This window comes from Festucalex cinctus, chromosome 17, assembly GCF_051991245.1.
Source record: "Festucalex cinctus isolate MCC-2025b chromosome 17, RoL_Fcin_1.0, whole genome shotgun sequence".
NCBI lineage: Eukaryota > Metazoa > Chordata > Actinopteri > Syngnathiformes > Syngnathidae > Festucalex > Festucalex cinctus.
In genome coordinates, this window is record NC_135427.1 from 13,133,358 (window position 1) to 13,154,610 (window position 21,253).

The 21,253-nt window shown below is 38.9% G+C and overlaps 1 protein-coding gene and 1 long non-coding RNA gene across 3 annotated transcripts in view; one reads left to right on the plus strand and one right to left on the minus strand.

The window, feature by feature from the left end:
• Nucleotides 1-153: 153 nt before the first annotated feature.
• wdr90 (WD repeat domain 90) overlaps nt 154-21,253 on the plus strand; it is a 22,212-nt gene continuing 1,112 nt past the window's right edge. The window contains exons 1-41 of one of the 2 annotated variants that reach the window (XM_077502860.1): nt 154-472; nt 708-802; nt 1,939-2,115; nt 2,219-2,357; nt 2,447-2,620; nt 3,501-3,627; nt 3,934-3,998; nt 4,072-4,124; nt 4,211-4,324; nt 4,408-4,434; nt 4,507-4,575; nt 5,414-5,524; nt 5,727-5,872; nt 5,960-6,017; nt 6,178-6,296; nt 6,701-6,862; nt 6,964-7,094; nt 7,764-7,880; nt 8,204-8,439; nt 9,660-9,796; nt 10,034-10,164; nt 10,266-10,396; nt 10,608-10,769; nt 10,888-11,016; nt 11,588-11,721; nt 11,799-11,827; nt 11,914-12,012; nt 12,514-12,624; nt 12,701-12,777; nt 12,855-12,957; nt 13,073-13,194; nt 13,698-13,851; nt 14,006-14,196; nt 14,308-14,476; nt 15,459-15,579; nt 17,253-17,424; nt 17,907-18,029; nt 18,762-18,930; nt 19,046-19,176; nt 20,171-20,314; nt 20,536-20,652. In XM_077502860.1, coding sequence (XP_077358986.1) covers nt 460-472; nt 708-802; nt 1,939-2,115; nt 2,219-2,357; nt 2,447-2,620; nt 3,501-3,627; nt 3,934-3,998; nt 4,072-4,124; nt 4,211-4,324; nt 4,408-4,434; nt 4,507-4,575; nt 5,414-5,524; nt 5,727-5,872; nt 5,960-6,017; nt 6,178-6,296; nt 6,701-6,862; nt 6,964-7,094; nt 7,764-7,880; nt 8,204-8,439; nt 9,660-9,796; nt 10,034-10,164; nt 10,266-10,396; nt 10,608-10,769; nt 10,888-11,016; nt 11,588-11,721; nt 11,799-11,827; nt 11,914-12,012; nt 12,514-12,624; nt 12,701-12,777; nt 12,855-12,957; nt 13,073-13,194; nt 13,698-13,851; nt 14,006-14,196; nt 14,308-14,476; nt 15,459-15,579; nt 17,253-17,424; nt 17,907-18,029; nt 18,762-18,930; nt 19,046-19,176; nt 20,171-20,314; nt 20,536-20,652 — 4,989 coding nt within the window. In that variant the 5' untranslated portion in view covers nt 154-459. The remainder of the gene's footprint in view (nt 473-707; nt 803-1,938; nt 2,116-2,218; nt 2,358-2,446; nt 2,621-3,500; nt 3,628-3,933; nt 3,999-4,071; nt 4,125-4,210; nt 4,325-4,407; nt 4,435-4,506; nt 4,576-5,413; nt 5,525-5,726; nt 5,873-5,959; nt 6,018-6,177; nt 6,297-6,700; nt 6,863-6,963; nt 7,095-7,763; nt 7,881-8,203; nt 8,440-9,659; nt 9,797-10,033; nt 10,165-10,265; nt 10,397-10,607; nt 10,770-10,887; nt 11,017-11,587; nt 11,722-11,798; nt 11,828-11,913; nt 12,013-12,513; nt 12,625-12,700; nt 12,778-12,854; nt 12,958-13,072; nt 13,195-13,697; nt 13,852-14,005; nt 14,197-14,307; nt 14,477-15,458; nt 15,580-17,252; nt 17,425-17,906; nt 18,030-18,761; nt 18,931-19,045; nt 19,177-20,170; nt 20,315-20,535; nt 20,653-21,253) is intronic. The other variant, XM_077502859.1, reaches the window with a different exon arrangement.
• LOC144005018 (uncharacterized) lies at nt 12,125-19,170 on the minus strand. The gene is made up of 5 exons (XR_013279483.1): nt 18,770-19,170; nt 17,891-18,020; nt 17,219-17,375; nt 13,342-14,458; nt 12,125-13,212 (listed from the first exon to the last, which is right to left on the minus strand). It is a non-coding gene; the product is annotated as an uncharacterized LOC144005018 (long non-coding RNA).

Below are 21,253 nucleotides of genomic sequence, written 5' to 3' on the forward strand. Positions count from 1 at the left end.
GATTTAGGTTTGGTTTAACACTGTTGTTATGTTCCCTTCTCAAAGATTTGTTGTTTTAGCTGGAATTCAATGAGGAGCGGTTTTCTGTAAACTACATTACCCATAATTGGTCAAGACAAAGTGACGTCCGTAAACGTAATGACGTCATGACGTCTTACGCTTTCGATGGCAACGGCGGAAAACCGAGCGGGAAGGACAGGAATCAGGATCGCTTCGATAGTTGTAAATTCATTTTTGTAATTCACTTTCAATTTAAAACTCGGACTGTTTCTTTGAAGCTAATACAGTTGAAAGAAATAAAAGTACTTGTCCACAAAGAGGGCATTTTATTTTGTGTTTAGCACTTCTGTATGCGTCCAAGCTAATGTATGTTAAATGTACATGAAGGCAGTTGTCCTGACTTTTGGATGAAATTGCGCACGATTCAGTCCACGGGTGGTTTGGAATTGGTCCCTGCCAATGGCCGCCAAAGGTACGAAATTTAAAGTTAAAATGGCCTTCCACGAACATGCCAGCTTTAATGATAGCCCTTTACAACTCTAATTCTTTACTTTGTCGCATTTGCAGTTCCATGAAGCTGTTCGAATATACTTTGAATGACAGCCGTTTACTTTAACACTTGCCTAGACAGTTACACAATGAAACAACTATGATTTCTGAAATGTTGCTTTGATGTCTAACTCGAGCGGCCAATTTCTGTTTCCTAGATGATTGGCAACATCCTTACGTCAACATATTCAAACAGTTCCGACTTTCAGAGTGGCTAAAGGCATCCAAGGAAGGATATGTGTCAATATACACGGTAACCAATGTGATGTATGATGTCAACTGCACTCCATCTTGTCAAGGTTCAAACTTACTTGGACTACAAACTGACCACAAGTTTATGGCAGAATGGTGGACTACTAGTGACGATTACATGTCTGCCTTACTGTTCTGAGTCTTTCTCTGTGTAGTTTGCATATTCCCCCTATGTTTTTGAAGTTTTCTCAAGGTACTCTTGGTGCCTACCAAAATTCCAATAATGTGGATGTGCATGTTAAATTCATTGAAGAATTGTACATAAGTGTCATGCGAGTGTGAATGGTTGTCTGTCTACTTTGCAGTGGGCTGGCAACCAACACTATAAAAAAAAAATTGTAAAAAAAAAACAAAAACACACACACAAAAAAAACGGTAATTTTCCGGCAACTGGGGTGCCAGAAAAATATTGTGAAATAAGTTAAATAACAGAAAATTATTTTCTCTTAAAAAAACAAAACCCCCCCAAAAAACGGTAATTTTCCGGCAGCTGGGGTGCCAGAAAAATACTGTGGAAAAACAGAAAATTAACTTCTCATAAATGTCATTTCAAAATAAATGTTAATACAATGAATGCTACCATCTCTAGGACATCACAGACATTGTCGTTATTTTCACTTTAAAAAAAATTGTCAATTCACAAAGAAACTATGGTAAAAAAAATTTACTGTTAATTCATCAGCAAATATAAATGTTTTTCTTTCTTTCTTTTTTTTTAGGGTTTTGACATTTTATTTCATTAAATAACAGACAAATTTTTGTGAAATTATGATGCATTTGTGAACATATTTTAACAATCAATATATTGTATTTCTAATTGAGGTTTTTTTTTTAAAGAACAGAAATATTGTGTTTTTACAGTTACAGGGATTTCATGTTATTTTACATTTGACATGTAAAATGTGAATTTATTTTTGTAAATTAAATGATATTTTTTTTAAAGAAAAAAAACTAAAATAAGTAAAATTCTGTTTTGTTACAGTTTTTTTTTACAGTGAACTTTAAAAAAATTGAAAGCATGAATAGTACAGCAATTGTTGTAGTTTTTATTTTTAAAATATAGCATCCCTACAACAGTTATGTTGTACCACTTTCTAATAGCAACTACTGCTTCCCATTTCCCATAAACCACTTAAGGACAAGACCCTCAACAGTACAGCGTATCGGATCAGAGGTTCTGAATCTGATGGCAGTTGCATCCGGCTTCCAAAAAACTTGCACCAGTCTCTGGGTCTGACAGGCCGATATTTCTACGTCCTCTTAAAGCCCAAGCCAGGAAAATCATTTTTGATCGTCCTGGATGTCATGGCAGAGGTACTTGTTGGCGGATGTTTCTCTTCCAAATGCAGGCAATACATTCAGTGAATTGATAAGATGTCTGCTAAATCCCTCCCTCTTGACCTGTTGTGATGCATAGGATGGCCGGGTGGTCCGCATCTCCATCTCCAACAGGTTCAAAGAGTTCAAATTTACGACCACGTCGCTGCTATTCCCGTTCCAGTGCGGCCCTGAATTTGATTGGGTTGCTGAAACGACAGCCAGGTCTACTCGACAGTGTAAAATACGCTCATGCGCATTATTCTTACTCACACAACAATGTTGTCACCGTCTACAGTGCTTTGACAGTTTTTGCTTCCGTGGTTAGTTTACAGACCTCCAGCGCCCACTACGGTCCGCTGGACCTGTTTGATGATGGATCTGCAGCGTACGCTCAGCGTCTACCTCAACAACGTCTACTACAGTCACCTTAAGAGCGTCAAGCTGTGCGCCTACATGTCAGTTAAAAACGTGTTTACCAGTCACCTGCTGCTTAATCCTGGTGAGACTCCCAGCATCCTCATCACAGAAATTCATCAATGTTTTATTGAATGATTTATTTACAATACAACTGTAAATATTTGTGGTATTTAAGTCGGCCTGTTGCATAAAAAATGTCATTTGTGTATATATAAATTTTTATTAATTTGACTGTGTAGAAGCAGTTCAGAAAATTATTGGCTTCTGTTGCATTACTTACTATACTGCAAACAATTATATATATACATATATATATTTTTTTACATCAAATTCAGCCAATTGGCTCTAAGAATTGTCTATTTCTTCTAAGCGAGACATGGACACATAAACAGTTATTGAAATATTAATGTGGTTATAATAATAAGAACGCTTTATTTAAGCAAATATCAAATTAATAGACAACTATTGTTTGAAGCATTTTTTTTTGTTTTATTTAAAGTTGTCCAAATCCTCTGATTTCATGAAAGAAGACTTGATTATATTCTGTGTTTAATCAAAATAAGACATTTGTAAACATCTGTTTTTACTTTGGAAAACAATGGCCGAACCGGTGACAAAGTACAAAATCAATCCCGCTTTTTCTTAAGCACTATATAAATAAGAAGTACGAAATAAACACCAATCACTGGTTAATAAACAGTAACCGAGGGGATTTTATAATACACTTAAATGCAAAAGTAAAACGGTTGAAAATGATAGATTAATCAATTCTAAAAATATAATATACAGTCCCTCCAAAAATATTGGAACAAGATAAATTCCTTTGTTTTTGTTTGTATACTGAAGACATTTGGGATTGAGATGAAAAGATGAACATGAGACATAAATTTATGACATGAGTCTGCATTCCAACGCTTGATGTCACCTCTCTCATCTCCATGTCCAATGGCCTCTTGCGACAGAGGTTTCCTACCACGAAGCAAAGCTAATGAGCCTGCCCACTTCAGACGGCATTGGACACATGCCCAGAGACATGATGTTTCCTGTGCCCGAGGGACGCACCTGGCATAATTGCTACAATTACATCAGGTGACCTGTCTCCTTGGAGAGAAAAAATAAATCTTGAAAGGTTGAATTTATCTGGGGACAATTTTTTTTCTCCACTTTTGGACCATAAACGATTTTTTTTTAGCTTTATTAGAGATTTGAATGAGATATTGAGTGGACAGTCAAGCTAAAGTCAATAACCTCTTTTATACTGTGATCAGTCAATAACCTCCATCAGAGCTGTAAACGTTAATACAGTGTAAGCCACCAGAACTTTTTGTTCAAAGCAATTCAAGCAATCTTCAGCCAAATGTCACATAGATGACGCCCTCGTCTGTCTTCGACCAGGTTTCCATTACAAGGAGATCTGAAATGTGGCATCATACGAAAAGGCGCTTCAAAGATGGAGAAACGTGAGCTAGCGAAAGGCACTCGTATCAATTGGACGCATTTCTTTTTTGTCGATGAATATCTGATATTTTTCAGAAATCTTGCCCAGTCTCACAGAAGAAGAATCCCAACTCCCTAGCACGAAATTAGTAAGATCAATTTAAATAAATAAATAAATAATAGACAGTTACTTGTCGTGCCAACCGTTCAATCTGCTGCTTCGCATTCACGTTAGGTGAGCAACATACCCGAGCTGCCTGAAGTGGTTACTGAGGTGGTGGATGATCCTGAGCAGGAATTGCCATCCTCCAGTCGAAACTCCACTCCCCCCTCGGTTGTCGAAGAGGAGGTGATGCTTAGTAAAAAAGGGAAAAATGTCATTGATATAATGGCCCTCACTTGAATCTTTTTTTTTTTTTTTTTTCTTGTCAGGTTGCTGACAGCTCTGAAGTGGCACAGGTAAAATGCTTGGCAGTAAATTCCCATAGAAGGGGCATCTCTTTGCATTCAGTCTTTCTTCTCTTGTCATAGAAGCTGTTGCCAGACCCGATTCTCAGGCTCAGGAGGATAATTGGTTTTGGAGGCGCCACCGCCAAATGTGTAGGCTTTTTTCAAACAATTCACATCATGTATTTTTACAAATATATACATTTCCACTAGGGATGTCAAAATTACTGCATTAATTTTGAGTTAAAGTTCCTTTAATGTCACATTTTTTTTTTTTTTAGCGCACGATTAATGACATCCCCTTACTTGCAAAGCCTTTACTGGGGGAATTCCATTCGTAATGCAGCAGACATGTCCACATAAAAATTTAGCAGCTATAGATTTAATAATAATGCATCATTTTGTGGAGACTGGGCTCAAGTTGTATTTTATGTTTTTAAAAATGTGCAGAATTTTACAAGTTACTTCATGTTAAAGATTAGATAGCTTTTAATATGGAAAGAAAAATGCACCGTCTTACAAATGCAATTATGCCATCTAGTGGCAGAAAAATGACCTCAACACAAATCATTATCACACTCGTTTTTTTTACAGTACATCATTTTAATTTTAACTCAGATTTATGAATTGTTATAAAATTATTGTATCAATGACTAAAAGATGGAGCCATATTTCTATTTAATATTTTTCCCACTTATGTTAAGAGTATAAAAACTTGGGAAAAATATATTATTGTACATTTTATTGTACATTTAGAACAGATATAACATTTGCGACTAATCGCGAGTTAACTATTGAAGTCATGTGATTAATTACGATTAAAATTTTTAATCTCCTGACAGCCCTAATTTCTACAGATATAAACTGTTTTCCACACCCCCACCGTCCCCCTTTCTCGCTGTTGTTGTTGTTGAGCCTTTTAATATGTTTGGATTTTTTTTTTTTTAAGGCCATTGGTGTGACAGAATGTGTACAATGCTTTTTATTTCAGGCCTTATGGACCATGTCAGGCGATTCCGTGGTTTATCCATGTCACGCTATTGTTGTCTCTATGAAAATAGACTCTAACGAGCAGAGGTTCTTCATTGGCCACACTGATAAGGTAAAATGATCTCCGCCAACATAATGGATGCTGACCTTAATAGTGCCATATAGTACAGTATGGCATCTAGCTCAGCTGTAACTTGTGTGGAAATGGAATGTATTACCGTGTTACATGGCTGGATCATTTCAGTTGCTAGAAATGTGCTTTGAATTCAGCTCCTCTTTGAATCACATAATAACTTTTTCTGTTTGTATGTCAGGTGTCTGCACTGGCTTTTAACGGCAACACCACATTGCTGGCCTCGGCGCAAAGAGGCAATTACTGTGTCGTTCGAATATGGAACTACCTCAAAGGAAATTGTATGGCCATGTTCAGGATGCATGCTCATTCAGTAACCTTGCTAAGGTGATCGGAAGATAACGACAGTTCTCTTAGACGCACAGAAGAGGCTAGCACTTTGCAAACAATAATTGTGTGCTTTTCTTTTCAAAGCTTCTCATACAGTGGCAGTATTCTCTGTGGCGTGGGGAAAGACAGCCGTGGCAAAACGGCAAGTACCTCCGATGCATAATAATAACAACCCTGCTATGTACTTATTTCAGAAGCTCAATACGGCACCACAGCCTGCAAGGGATCATTTCAAACAAAATGCCGTGATTGCTTTCCGTTTTGCTCAGTCAGATTGATCTTTGTTATTATGTGTTTTAAAGTTGGTGGTTGTCTGGAACACGGCCAATGTCGGCAACGGTGGAGAAGTGAGCATTTTTGCCAAGACAAAACTGGATGTGGACATTCAAAGCATGAAATTCGCAAACTTTGATGAGACAAGGTACTCTCCCGTCTTCTCTTAATCTTAGCTTCATTAAAGCCAATTTGTTTTTGGCAATAATATGTTCCATGCAGCCCCACTGGTCTAAATATGGAATTTTTGTTTAATATTGCATGAGTGGAATATGAGTTAAGCAGCAAAATCCAAAAATGGCCGCCGCCATATAACTCATTTTCCACAAATGTAATATTAATCAGAATGCCGTGTTTAGACTAGTGAGGTCACATATTATTGTCAAGAAATGTTTAAGGTTGACTTCCACTTTCAAATATGTGTAAGTCTAAGTTTTTTGCTCTTCCCTTTCTCTAACTGCAGAATGTGTTTTCCTTGATTTTTCATCTTTCTACTCACTGAATAGCTGCTCTCATCTCACTCCTTGTTTGCGTGCTCCGATCTGGTTTCAGGCTGGTGTCGTGTGGTCATGACAGCATTCGTCTGTGGCGGGTACGCCAAGGCACGCTGCGCTCATGCCCAATCAACCTCGGCGAATATCGCCCATTGGACTTCACTGATGTGGCCTTTGAGGAGGGGGACTCACCCGAACAGCATATTGACGACAGGCTACTGTGAGTGAGCAATCTGCATCCCTTTTTTAACTCTGAAAGCGTGCAAATTTTGTCAGGATCCGGCTTCAAAGGTCGTCCCCTTGATGGCTTTCTCCTCGCAGGTTTGCAAGCTGCAGGAGCGGCCACATCTTTGAGATTGACTACACCAGGGTTGTCATTCGAAATGTCAGATGGTTGTTTCCAGTGCAGCAGCAGCAGCAGCAGCAGCAGGAGAAATGGACTCTCAACAAAGGTGGGTTTGCCCTTCCTGAGGTGTGCTGCTTGCACTAACAGCAAGGCTGTGAAGAAAATGGGGGTAATTATTGACAAAAGCACAGTCAGCGTTTCCAAAGTAGCAAGAAAAAAAAAAACATCTGGCGAGTTCAGTTCCCGCTAAGATGTGAAAAACAGGAACAGAATTATGTTTCTCCGTATGACACATAAGGAGCCCAGTGCTAAACGTTTACACCATATATTGCAAAAGCACTGAACAAAAATATTTTGCAGTGGGCACTTTCCTCACCTGCACAAACCAACAGATAAATTATATGGACTAGGTGAGCCTTGCACTTTAACGGCTCATTTTATTTGAAGTTGTTGAACAAGAGTTTACTACGTTTCCTGTTTACTTGGGTGCCTTGACAAAATGGGCATTGTTTTCAAAGACTAATTTTTCACATCTGAAAAGAAAAACGTGCATTTCTATTATTTCTGTGGTAGTTAATGCTAGGAAAAAACCATGGCTGGGGTAAAATGTTTTCAAACGTTGTTTGTTCTCAGGATGAATCAAGAAAATCCCAGCAGGGGAAAAAAAAGCAAAACTTGTTTTGAATAATGTCATTGCTTTTTCTGTATGCCAAGAGGAAAAATCGTTTAACCCAGGAAATTGTTGTTAATTGCTGAAAATGTGTATTTACCCCAGATCCAGGCATCGCCATCAACAGCCTCAGCGTGCGCTCATCTTTCTGCGCCACAGGCTCCGAAGATGGCTTCCTGCGGCTGTGGCCTCTGGATTTTTCCAGCGTCTTCCTGGAAGCCGGTAGGCACGATGCAGTGCAGCATAACCTCTGCTTGGAGCAATCAGGTCGTGCCCATTCTCCATCCCACAATGTCATCGTTAAGGCTTGAACGCACAGAGGAGTCAAAACATCTTGCACGGCTGTCAACAACCAATGATCTGGAAGTAAAGACTTTCAAAACATTTTCATCACATGAACGAATTCAGCCTGTCTCTATTTCAACTTTTGTCATGATGCTGAACACTTCAAACGTACATCGACCTCGCCAGTTCTCCTTTCTAACCTCATTTTCAAGCGAGAAAGTCGACATGAAAGTAAATGTTTCAACCCGATTGTTTTCTAGAGCACGAGGGTCCCGTGAGCCTGGTATCCGTGTCATCAGACAGCATGCGCGTCCTGACTGCCACCTTGACTGGTAACCTGGGCTTCCTTGATGTGAGCAGTCGGGGTTACAGCACGCTGATGAGGTCGCACACTGGCACCGTGCTTGGCTTCAGCGTGGATGGGATCCGCCGGCATCTCACAACAGCCTCTTCGGACGGCTCCGTGCGCATTTGGTCCTTAGACTCCCTGCAGCAGGTCAATATTTGGCATTTGAAAGAAATCAAAATATTTATTAACAGAAAAAGGTGATCAGCATTTGACATTTGATTTCAGAGCTTAGTCTCACAACGACCTAGTAACTGTTTTTGTCTTAAGGCTGCTCGACTATGAAGAAAATATTAATTATGATTAATTTGGTAGTATTTGCAATCACAATTAGGACACGTAAACGTAAAAAATGTTAACATGTAAAAAAATACTAAGACAAATACATTTCTTTGAATCACTATAATGTAACCTTTTGGACCAAGAAACATTTATTCAATTAGTCATTTTAAAGTTAAAAAAGGTGCAAATATATCAATTTAAACACAGGCATGAAAATCTCTCACCTTTCGGCAAACATTACCGTTTTAAAAACAAAATAGGTCACTTGCGTCAATCGTGCAGATCCGTTGAGAAAATATTTTTTGCGAGATTTTATTCCAAGTTAAGTTCGAATTCATCTCGCTATGTGCGGCAGGCAGGTTTTTTAAATTTTGTTTAAACAACTGCACAAGGAACCAAAATAATTACACTATGGGAATGATTTATCTTCTGCTCTTGTATTAGAACTTTGCTTCTCACTTTGTAATCTGTAATATTAATTTATTTTTGGTATTATTTATAATTTATTGTTATACACTGTTTTTTTTTTTTTTTTTTTTTTTTTTACTGCACCCTGTCTGGCTCATGTGTTTTAAATTCATGATTTATTATTTGTCAGATGTTATTGAATGAACAATAACCGTTAAAGTGAATGTTCTCTTTTGAAATTCATATTTTGTTATTAAATAAATTAACATTTATTTCCACAAAGAACAGAGCAAAAGTACCGAAGATTGGTACTGTTAAGTACCGATGTCTACCCCGATACTGACAATTGGAACCGAACCTGTTCAAATGCGAAAGGTGTACCCATCCCTACTTGAACACAGCGCATGCTGTTTTGTTTTTTTTCCATCGTCCATCCATGGTCCATTAAATGGAGCAAATATGTTCTGATTTTCTTTGGCATTGTAAGATTTTGAACATTTAACTTCGCCATTGCCCGTAAACAATTCAAAATTAGTATTAATAATCTTTTCTTTTTTCTTTTTTTTTCACAATTATGCTGATTTTTGTAATTGTGGAGTCCAATAATTGAAATTGTAATTGAAGTTCGATTAATTGTGCAGCCCTATTTTGTCTCAAGGTGTTTCCTTGTTTGTTCACAGCTGTATGACTTTGTGTCGGAGGATAAGCCATGTTCAGTTGCCTTTCATCCCAGCGAGCAGATCTTCTCTTGTGGCTTCAGCTCAGGCATCGTCCGAGTCTTCGACATCTCCTGCGGCAAGCTCTTGGCTGAGCACACGTACGCGTGAACACGTGCAATTCTACTAGTTCCTCGAAAGTATTATAAGAGACCATGACTTTATTTGTCCAGCCCAAGCTTCAATTTGGTGTTAGTAAACCTTCAGCTTAAATTTGGAGCATGCGTTTTGCTGTTCTGTTTCCTTTAAATAGCATTTGCTGTTTTATTTTCGCATCAACACCAATTTCAATTCACAATAATAATCGTGATTGTGTTTCATCTGCATATTTGTGATAGTCATCACCGAGGTGAAGTGGTGGGTCTTGCCTTCTCTCCCGACGGCGATTGCATGTACAGCGCCGCCTCCGAGGGCTCGCTGGCACTCTACAACTCCTGCGACAATGACAGCCACGTCATCCGAGTTGTCCGTGCGTATGCACGCTCACCTGGTCACATCATCGTATGGTCACTGTAAATATGAAACCACTACTATACAGCGGATTGATTTCTTGACTGCCTGATGGTGTAGGTGGCGTGGTTGCCCGAGGCACTGGACGTGCTCCTGATGCTCTTACAGTGAGCAGTGACAGCCACTGTCTGGCTTTTGTTGGGCCCTCTGAGTACACCATTATTATTGCTGATGCACTGTCACTAGAAGAGGTACCTTTTTTGTCACTCATCTGTGCAGAAATGCAACACTGACGTATCTCAACTTCATTTTCTCAACCCAATAGATTAAAGCACTGTTTACCAAAACACAAGAAAAGTGGTTTAATTTCTTTACGTTGTGTATATATGTTTTTGTTTAAGAATCAATATTAAATCAAGTATTCTCATCTCAAGGCACCACTGTATCTTTTTCCTCCTTTAGTCGCTCCGTCTCGATGTGAGTATTTTGGATTCGGAGAGCAACTTTCTGGATTCTGCGCTGAAGGTCTGCTTCTCCTCAGCCTCCCCTGAGCATTTGTTGGTAGCGACATCCGCCAACAAAATTCTCTGGGTCAACACCAAGACGGGTAGTCTGCTCCGGCAGGTAGAACATTGTGTTGTAGAGAATTTATTGTTTTCCCAAGACTAAGCATTGATTTATTTCAGACTGTTTTTTTTTTTGTTTTTTTTTATTTATTTATTTATTTTTATTTGTACGACAGGTGTCCAAGGTGCACAAGCACTGGTGTTCCTCTCTGGCTGTGAGCGAAGACCGTCGATTTCTGGTCACGGCGGGACATAATGCAGTCAAAGTGTGGGATTATAACATGCAGCTGACTTCAAACTCGCAGGTACACAAAAAGCAATCCGTTTATTTACATTTACAGGTTGGAATGATTCCAGTTTGGATCAACTTACATAGTTCAGCTTTTATACCCATGATTAATATTTGTGCAATTGTCTGTTAAATGAAAAGGTGCTCTGGCATTTCACGTTAATAGTAGCAGTGTTTACCAGACATTATTTTATATCACAAAAAATCAAACAGCACAATACCAAACGAATTAAAGAAAAAGTGCATACATGAAAAAAAATGATTATTACATTTAGTTTCCTCACTTGCTCAGTGGTAGCTCTGGGCATCCCATTTTCATCGCTTTAAATTGGTCAATAATTTATTTTAAAAAATAAATTCACATGTAGACTGACTAATATTATAGATTTCTGCAAAAATATGAAACTTAAAAAATTGGAGCCCGTCGCCACTAAGCAATAAAATAATAATTTTTGGAACAATTAATTAAAATAAGATCACTTCTCATCGGTCTGCTTGATTATGAAGAAAATATTAATCACGATTATTTTCCAAAGGATTCTTACTAAATATAGTGTAGTAAGTCAAGCATGTATTTTGTGTCCCAGATGTTTATAGGTCACAGTCAGCCCATCAACCAGGTGAGCTTCACCCCTGGACAGCAAGGTGTGGTCTCAGTGGGGGACGCCATTTTTCTTTGGGACTTCTTGGCACACCCAGTTGACTTGCTACGTACCGTCCGGTACGAATCACTTTTAAAAACTCTTGTCCTTTTAAATGAAAATGTGGGTCACTAATGCTTTTGTTTTTGCCCCACAGTTTACCATCGCGATTTGCAATCACCTCAGGTACAGTAAAATGTTGCTTGCATACGACATAACCTCAGCATTCCACTACTGCCGCACATGATCTGATTGACCGTTTTAAATGACAGCTGCGGATGAGATGCCTCGACAAAGGGCACCCCGACCCTTGTCTCCTCCACCGCCACTGCATGTGAGCGCCATGGACCCCACCGTAGCCGAGCTAGACGGTAATAAATATATATATATATATATATAAAAAAGAAACATGTCTCAGTGTGACCATTAGAACTAAAGAGCTACTTTGGCACTGATTAATGTGAAGGATTACCAGAATAAAGTTGTTGAAGTTTCACTAATAAGCTCACTTGATCTATTTTTTTTTTACTTAGGAAAAATAACTGGCTTTCATTTTCAATGATAATCAATTTTGGAACGCCCCTTTTTCATTGCCACTATTAATTTGTGTCTCCAGGCATCTAAGTCTAGAGAACTACAAAATTAGAGCCAATCTTGGGACCGTGAGAGATTAATGATGATTCAAGGGGTGCCTTGAAAGCATTGACAGGCTTCCAGCAGCTTGTTGCCTAGCAACAGATTTATAGGCATTGCCTGTATTTAATCTATATTTGGCTCTTCTGGCTATAGAACTGTGAAAGGGATTAATTTTGTAGCCCTTGTTCTGTGCCTTGGAGACTTTAGCGATGCCGTCTCAACTCAATTTGTTGCAGTCACAGCCACTGGTTCGGAGCCCGGTTTTCATCCCAAGCCTGCCACGACCTTCTTGAAAATCACAGAAGTAGGCGATACCATCAGAATGAGCATCAATCTTCAAAACAATGGTGAGTCCCCAACTTTCACTGGTACATTAAGAATAAAAATATGTACATTTATTGCATAATCTTTGCCATTTTGTAGATTTTAATGAGAAGCGTGTGCGTCCAGATTGTTATAGACACTTCATACCACGATTTAAGAATTCCACTCTTGATGAGGTAAACATGTCATTCCGACATACAAATATGTCTCATCTATATTTTTTTGACCAGTCGGAATATTTTCTTTTATCCAGACTGCCGTGACTCCTCAGCCAGATGAAGCAGGCATGACACTGAAGGCAGTAATTGGTTACAATGGCAACGGCCGTGGCAACTTGGTTTGGAGCCCTGACCAAGGTTATTCTCATATCCTATATGATAAAAGCATACGTTCAGTACACAATACAGTACGAATAAGAAGAAATTTGATCCTTCTTTTTGTGCTTTCCTGCAACTCTCTTTTTTATTACAGGATTATTTGCATACTCCTGCGGCGGTGTGGTGGTGGTGGAGAATGTCAACTCAGGGCGTCAGAGACATTTGCAGTGCCACAGGGAAGAGATCTCGTGTCTTGCTATCTCAAACGACGCTCAGGTATGAATTTTGATATTGCTGAAAAAAAATGGCATTGCACAATGTTAGCTGTGCCACGGAGATTAGAGAAATATCTTCACAGAATATATTGGTTTGTTCCATATATGAAAGTATCAACAAAGAAGAGAAAGTAAATCAAAGAGCCACCTGATTTTCTCAGCAGCATTTTGGAGCTGTTTTCTATTTTTAAGCCTTGAAGCCTAATCACCATGGGGAGCAGCAGGTGCCTTCCTTCTGTCTCCAATTATCTGGACAAGAAGAAGCCATATAGGGCAGTAAGGCTTCTAAAACAGAAACAGACTCTCTTACTTTGCTATGAACCAATTTTTGTCACTGGAAACGTTGTAGTTTTCCCATTTATAGCTGTGAAAGCACATAACTACGGTACAATACAATTGCCTTATCATCTTATTAGATAAACAACAAATTGCTTTTGAAATGACAACTATTATTGGCCAGCGTTATCATTAACCTATTGTTACTATTGTTGACTATTTTTCCAGATAATGGCCTCTGCTGCGAGCAAAAGTGCCAACAAGAGCCTCATTTGCATCTGGGCCATCCAGAGTGGAGCTTGTCTGAATACCATTTCCTACCACAGAGGGGCAGTGCAGAGTCTCGCTTTCTCCAAAGATGATCGATTCTTGCTCTCCATAGGTTAGTGGGGAAAAGGGGACAAAATCAGTCAATGCGATGCTCTTAAATACATACGAACTGTAATGCCTTGCAATGTCGGAGGTTCCATTCAATCTCAAACTGATGATTTATTTTTGACTCAAGTCCAATCCGCTTCTATTCGCCACCATATTAGGAGACTTCTCGGACCCGGCAGTGGTCGTGTGGAGCACCGCGACCTTCCAAATGCTCTCCAGCGAGAACGGTTTGGGGGCGCTCCACGACGCAGCCTTCAGTCCCTTTGTGGCCGCCCAGCTGGCCTGTGTCGGCAGCCAAGGTGTTTACTTCGGCCTCTTCAACGGTCATGAGCAAGATGGTGACCTTAAAGTAAGCCACCTGCAAGGATCCTTGCTTTGATTTTAACAGTTGATGTTCTTTGGTATTTAAAAAAAAAAAAAAAAAAAAAAAGACTGACTTTATCCGTGGTCATGCTTTTAGCTCCAGAGAGCGAGGACACCAGTCGAGGTGGGCGATGTGGAGCTGACGGCTCTGTGCTACCATTCGGAGTCCTCGCTGTTCACCGCCACCAACAGAGGACACCTTTGCGTTTGGGACATCAAGACACAAAGCTGCTTCATGACATGGGAGGCTGATGAGGGAGAGATTGGTAAATATTTACTGTTTATGCCTTAAGGAATGATCAGGTACGGTACTACAAATAATGCATATTTGTTCATCACTGGCATGCAATGCCTGGTAGAACAATTGAATTCACTTCCACTAGATGACAGAAGGTACTTAAACCTGAGTAAATGGAGAAATCGTTTTTGTTTACTCAATTTTTGGTAAAGGATTTATAGTGTGGTGGTAAAGCTTGGGTAACAGTGGTCTAGATTCTGAAAAAGCAATGCTTGTTCATTTTGATTTCATTTAAAGTTCCGTTAAGGTCACTATTTTTTTAAGTAAGACCACCCTTTCATTGGAAAACCTGTATTGGGGGAATTCCAGTCACAACACAGCAGACATGTCCATGTCCAAATTTAGCAGTAACAAATTTAATAATAATGCATATATATTTGTGGAGACGGGGGTCAAGTTGAATTTTACAATTTTAAAAATGTTCAGAATTTCACAAGTTACTTCATCTTAAAGATTAGATAGCTCTTAATATGAAAAGAAAAATGCACTAAGCTGTCAACAACGCCTTACAAATGCAATTATGCTATTAAGTGGCAGAAAATGACCTCAACACAAATCAATATCACATTGATTTTTTACAACACAGCACCGTATTAATTTCAGCTCAATTTGATGAATTATGAAATTACTGTATCAATGACTAAAAAATGCAGCCATATTTCTATTTAACATTTTGTCTACTTTTATGTTATGATTATGAAAACTTGCATGACAGTGTACAGTGTACATTTTATTGTACACCTAGAACAGATATAAAATTTGCAATTAATTGTGAGTTAACTTTTGAAGTCATGCGATTAATTACGAATACAAATTTTAATCGCCTGACACTCCAACTTGTTAATAATAAAGGTGATGCATTTGTGAAGCTTTGCTGCACCGACAGAGCCACCTGACGCTTTTGTCTTGGTATTTGATGAGTTTTTTTTTTTTTTTTTTTTTTTCTGAAGGTGTGTTGCTGTGTCGAGGGAACACGCTGTTGACAGGCAGCAACACCCACTGGCTGCGACTGTGGGAGGTAGAAGCTGTGCGGCGTATGAAGCCTCAGGCCAAGGCGTCCAAAAAAGATGGGTTTGTTGACGCTAAGCTTTCATCTATTCAACATTATGCAGATCCTGCTATTTTGTAGGCTCAACTTGCTAGCCAGTCGCAAGGCACATATACAAACAAAAACAAATGTATTCAATCTCACATACACACTAGTGTCGAGTGGACAATTGAGAGTTTTAAATTGACGTAGCAGTTTTTTTTTTTTTGGGGGGGGGAGACAAAACCAAAGTAACAGAGTATATAATTGTTATTTCATGAGTTTAGAAAGCTAATTGGTAGAAAACCTAGCCATTCATAATACAGGGTGATTAAAAAAGAATGACCCTATTTCATGATCAAATATTCTATGGAGGAAAAATAGCAAAAAAAAAGTCACACTTATAATAAAAGTATTCTGCTAACAGTCAAGTTTAATTTCACATGTTAGAAGTGCTGAATATGGCCTCCACTTGCAGCACGAACAACATCAATACGATATGAGAATTCTTGCCAAACACGTTGAAGCACATCGGGATCAATTGAATTGATCGCTGTTGTTATTCGATGTTTTAAGTTTTTTCCAGGTCAGTTGGCGGCACAGTGCACGTCCGCCTCTCAGTTCCCTAGGACTCGGGTTCGAGTCCAGGCTCCGGCCTTCCTGGGTGGAGTTTGCATGTTCTCCCCGTGCCTGCGAGGGTCTTCTCCGGGCACTCCGGTCTCCTTCCACATTCCAAACACATGCATGGCAGGTTAATTGGGCGCTCCGAACCGTCCCTAGCGGTGCTTGTGAGTGTGGATGGTTGTTCGTCTCTGTGTGCCCTGCGATTGGCTGGCAACCAGTCCAGGTTGTCCCCCGCCTACTGCCCATAGCCAGCTGAGATAGGCTCCAGCACCCCCCCGCGACCCTTGTGAGGAATAAGCGGTCACGAAAATGGATGGGCGGAAGGTCGGTAAGGTTGGTAATGGCGGAACAAATACTTTATCTTTTACAAACCCTCAGAGGAAAAAAAAAAATCACAAACTGTGATGTAAGGAGATCTAGAAGTCCAAGCAGAAAGGGCTTATTTTTTATTTTTTATTTTTTTGCTGTCGCTGCCAGACGCATGAGTCTGTTACTGTTACGTGACAATTATAGAAAACTGGCAAATCTGATCTTTCAAACACCCACTCCCTCAATCTAATTCATACAATTACTTACGAAATATTTGATCATGAAATAGCTTCATTCTTTTTGGATCACTTTGTGTAATAGTTGCCATGATGTGCTGTAACCAGGGTACATTAATAGGTTGAGTGCTGTCACCATGAATACATTTTCAAAAAGGCTCCTAATGTAGCTTTTGTCTAAGTCCATGTATACCTCTTAAAGAAACATCGGGATACAGACTGAAGTACTGTGTGGTCATGGTGATAAGTAATTAGTATAATTGAACTTGATGGAATTGTATTGAAGAGTGATCATTTAAGTATTTTACAAACACAAAGGGTCTGAATGTTAATCATATGTTGTTCACAAAGGATATGACATTTAAGTAAAAAAAAAAAAAAAATGCAAGAAAAATTTCCGAGCGGTTGTCTGTTGAACCTAAATAACCATGTAATACTTTTACCCTTTAATTTCCATTGATTTCACAAAGAACTGATGCAACATTCTGTGCATGTGTGTTTGGTAGCCACTCGCCTTGATGATCTCATTGTCTTTGGTCATCCCGCAGCGGGGCGTCGGTGGTGTTAAAGCAGGAGATAATGCTGGATGGCACCACAGTCAGCGCTGCCTTTGACAACACAATGGACATGGGCATCGTGGGCACCACCACGGGAACCTTGTGGTACATCGACTGGTTGGACAACAGCAGCATCCGGCTGGTCAGCGGCCACAACAATAAGGTAACAAGTGACAAATGTGACAAATCACAAAAGCACGTAGTCATAAGGGCACGACTGATAATGACTGACTGATTCCGATTATTTGTGATATATTAATATATATGTATTATTTTTATTATGGCGGGATTACTGTACTGGTTGTTATTTATTTATTATTTTTTTGAACGGATGTTGAAGTTGAATAATAATGCTGCACTGCTATGAGTGCCTAGAGACCCGCCTACGTTACATCTCCTCACCCTGATTTACTGCAGAGTTAAATTAGTAGAATCGTGCCAATCACACTTTCACACGGCGACCCCTTGAAGCGAAAAATCAAAGGGAAAAACAGCAGGAAGGCTGTCATTAAATTGACTCTATAATTAACGCCCGCTTTGAGTACTATACTTACAACACTTGATTTAAAATAAGCCTGGCATTAGTTTTTTTTCTTGCAGAATTGTTATTGACGTTGAATTACTATTACCTGTTGTGTCGTCCAGGTGAACGGTTTGGCTTTTCAGACGGATGAAAGCCACTTTGCCACTTGCAGCGAAGACGGTAGTCTGAGGGTTTGGTCTATTCCTAGTAATGAACTGGTGGTGCAGTTCCAGGTACTCAATCAGGTGAGAACAATTTTGAAAAAATTAAATAAAATATTAAAAAAGATGTCCTCAATGTTGCAAGTGTGATTTAATGTACAGTTGCTTTTTCAAGGTCTTTCCATGTATTTTTTTTTCACAAACACAAGCAATAAATGAATTAAGTTCTATTACAATAATAAATATCAGATTTATTGTATTTCCTAGTTAGACTAAAATAAAGTCAAATGAATCCTGAATTAAAAGCAGTATTTTTTTAATATCTAACTGAACACTTTGAGTTGCAGTCTTAAGCGTTCACTAAGGCAACTTTACAAAATTCTATGTAACAAGTGTGGCATAAACATATTACAAATGAATAAAGTCAGTAAATCATAAATCATATTACAGTACAATAAATCTGTGTCTTTATCATTTCAATTTCCTGCATGCTAAATTTGGCAATACCTTGGTCTCTTCGTTGAATTAGTATGAGAGGCGGCAGCAGACTAATGGCAAACATTTGTTGCCATGACTACTACTTCTATTTCTTCTTCTACTTTTCATTTTGCGGTTGGCAAATACATTTAATCAGGCAAAATGTAGCTCTGTCTAATAGAAAAGTGGTGCTTTACCACCATCTTGTGACATCTACAGGATATCTTCTATACAATCGGCACAGTGTTTTTATTCCATTATTAATTAATATTCTTATCAGAATGACACGTTATGTTCTTAGTTGTTAGGTTAATTTCTGCGTGTTTTTCTCCGTTTCAGTCGTGTACCTGTGTTTGCTGGAGCCTTTCTCCAAGCCTGCACCATGCGCGTGTGGCGGCAGGATACAGCGACGGCACCCTGCGCGTCTTTCGACTTGCCACATCTGAAATGGAGCGGAAGCTGCAACCCCACCACGTCGCTGTCACCGCCATCCAGTACTCTGCCAACGGTGAGAGGCGGGGAGCCCCCGGAGCCTCTTAAGTTATTTCCGTCCAGTGGGCGCTTGTCAAAGATTTGGACCGTCGATGATTTATGTTTTAATCCAGCGTGCTGTAATTAACCAGGTGACGTGATCCTCTCTGGTGGGAAGAATGGACTCATAGCTGTCAGTCATGCCTTGGATGGATCAACCGTCCGTGTTTTCAGGGACCACAAAGGAGCAGCCATCAGCACCATTCAGTGTGTTCGTGAACAGGTCAGATTCTACACTGTAAAAAAAAAAAAAAAAAAAAAGTTTAAAAAAAAAAACGGTTCCGGTAATTTTACAGCAACTGGGGTGCAAGAAAAATACAGTGGAAAAACATGTTCACCAAGGGGATCGAACCCACAACCTCAGGGATACCAGACTGTTGTTTGTAACTTTAGATCTCATGAAATATATACTTTGGTAGTGCTGATGCCTCAGCAGAGGCAGCATCCGTAAGTTCAATTCTTTGCTTTGCGTATTATTCACGCTCTCAAGCTTTCACCTTTACATATATCTCATTAGATGTGCTTTCAAAATAAATTACATTTTATTATTTCTATGTGTGTGTGTGTGTGTGTATATATATGTATATATATATATATATATATATATATATATATAATATTTTAATTATATTTATTATTATTATTTATTTTTTTAATTAATACAATGAATGCTACCATCTTGTAGTTATTCTCACTTAAAAAAAAATTGTCAATTCACAAAGAAAATAAGGTAAGTTTTTTTTAATAGTGTATGGAGAGGGCTGTTTCTATCAGACACATACTCTATGTATGAAACATCTATTGACACATTTAAATAATAAAAGGGCTAAAGGTGCTAAACATATATCCCCATTCAGTTATTACATATGAACAAATGAGAGCATTTCAAATGAATAAATGGCAGTTGATTGCTTCCATTTTCATTCTGCCACAGATATGTTATCATCTTTTCAACTCTTTAATTAAATGTTGTAAAAATTGGCACTTCATTGTACAATGAGTGCAGTTGTCAAGGTTTCTGTCAGCCTCTTTGGCAAAAAAAACAAAAAAAAAACAGCTTGGCATTTCCTTTGCTCAGCTCTCAGCCGCCAAGTCACACAAGGTTAGGGATCATTTGTGGCGCTTTTGAAAATGTTAAAAAAAAGAAAGAAATCGTTTGCTGGAGTTCTTCTGACATTTTTGTGACATTTTTACAAGCTATTTCATCCTCCATCCAGTGTAAGGAGTTTGGCGTGGCGGGGAACGAGCTGTGGTTGGCTGCCAGCGTTGACAGGCGCGTCAGTGTCTGGGCGGCCGATTGGTTCAAGTGCAAGTGCGCTTTACTCGACTGGCTCACGCTTCCCGCGCCACCGTATTGCCAGGTACTTACTGCGCTCGCGGTTCACGGCATTAGAGCAGAAAATGCCACTGAAAATGTCGGCTGCTCCAAATGACTTATGCTAAAATGAGTTCTTGAATTTGTAGTTGTTTGTTCTGATATAATCACTTTTAGTAAATGAAGGAAATAAAAAACTCAATTATATAGGATTATAAAAACGACATTATTTTCCTGCTTCATCTCATATCACTTGTCATATTGTAGGATGACAGCCCACCCCCGAGCTTGGCTGCCTTCTGCCCAACAGACCCCAGCCTGCTCATCTACACTGGCTACGGCGTAGAGAAAGAGCTCATTTTCTACAGCCTCTCGAAAAAAAGGGTATGTCTGTACCTGTAATTTTTTAAACTAATTTAATTAATTATTATTAACTCATTTACTCTCAGACATTTTTGCTGTTTTCATGGATTTTGACTGATTTTGCAGGGCCCACAGAATATTGTGTTCTACTGCTATAAAAACATGGAACCGACCAAAAGAAATATTACTCTTCTTTCGTCAGGAAAAAAACACATATTTGTATCCGCTTCCATTTTGCAGCAATTAGTATTAAAATATAGCTACATTTCATCATTATTCACAAATCTGCTTAGAACTGTGGGGAAATAAGCCTGTTTGCAACATGGCTTAGGTTGATCTCTTTTGCTCCGCTGTCACCTGCTGGCCGTTTTTGTAATAACTACCATTGCTTCAACTGTTCTCGGCAGTAGAGAGACTGCATCAAATCCTTCTGTATGCTCTAGCATAAAAACAAAAAACGTATAAATACGTCTTTGGGACACTTAAAACATTTAAAATAGAACGTATTTATACATTTTGGGCAGCAAATGAGTTAATAATTACAATTAATTTAATGATTTAAAAAAATAATAATTTCCAATCTAATTTAATCTCTACTGTTACCTGTTTTTCTTATGAGCCA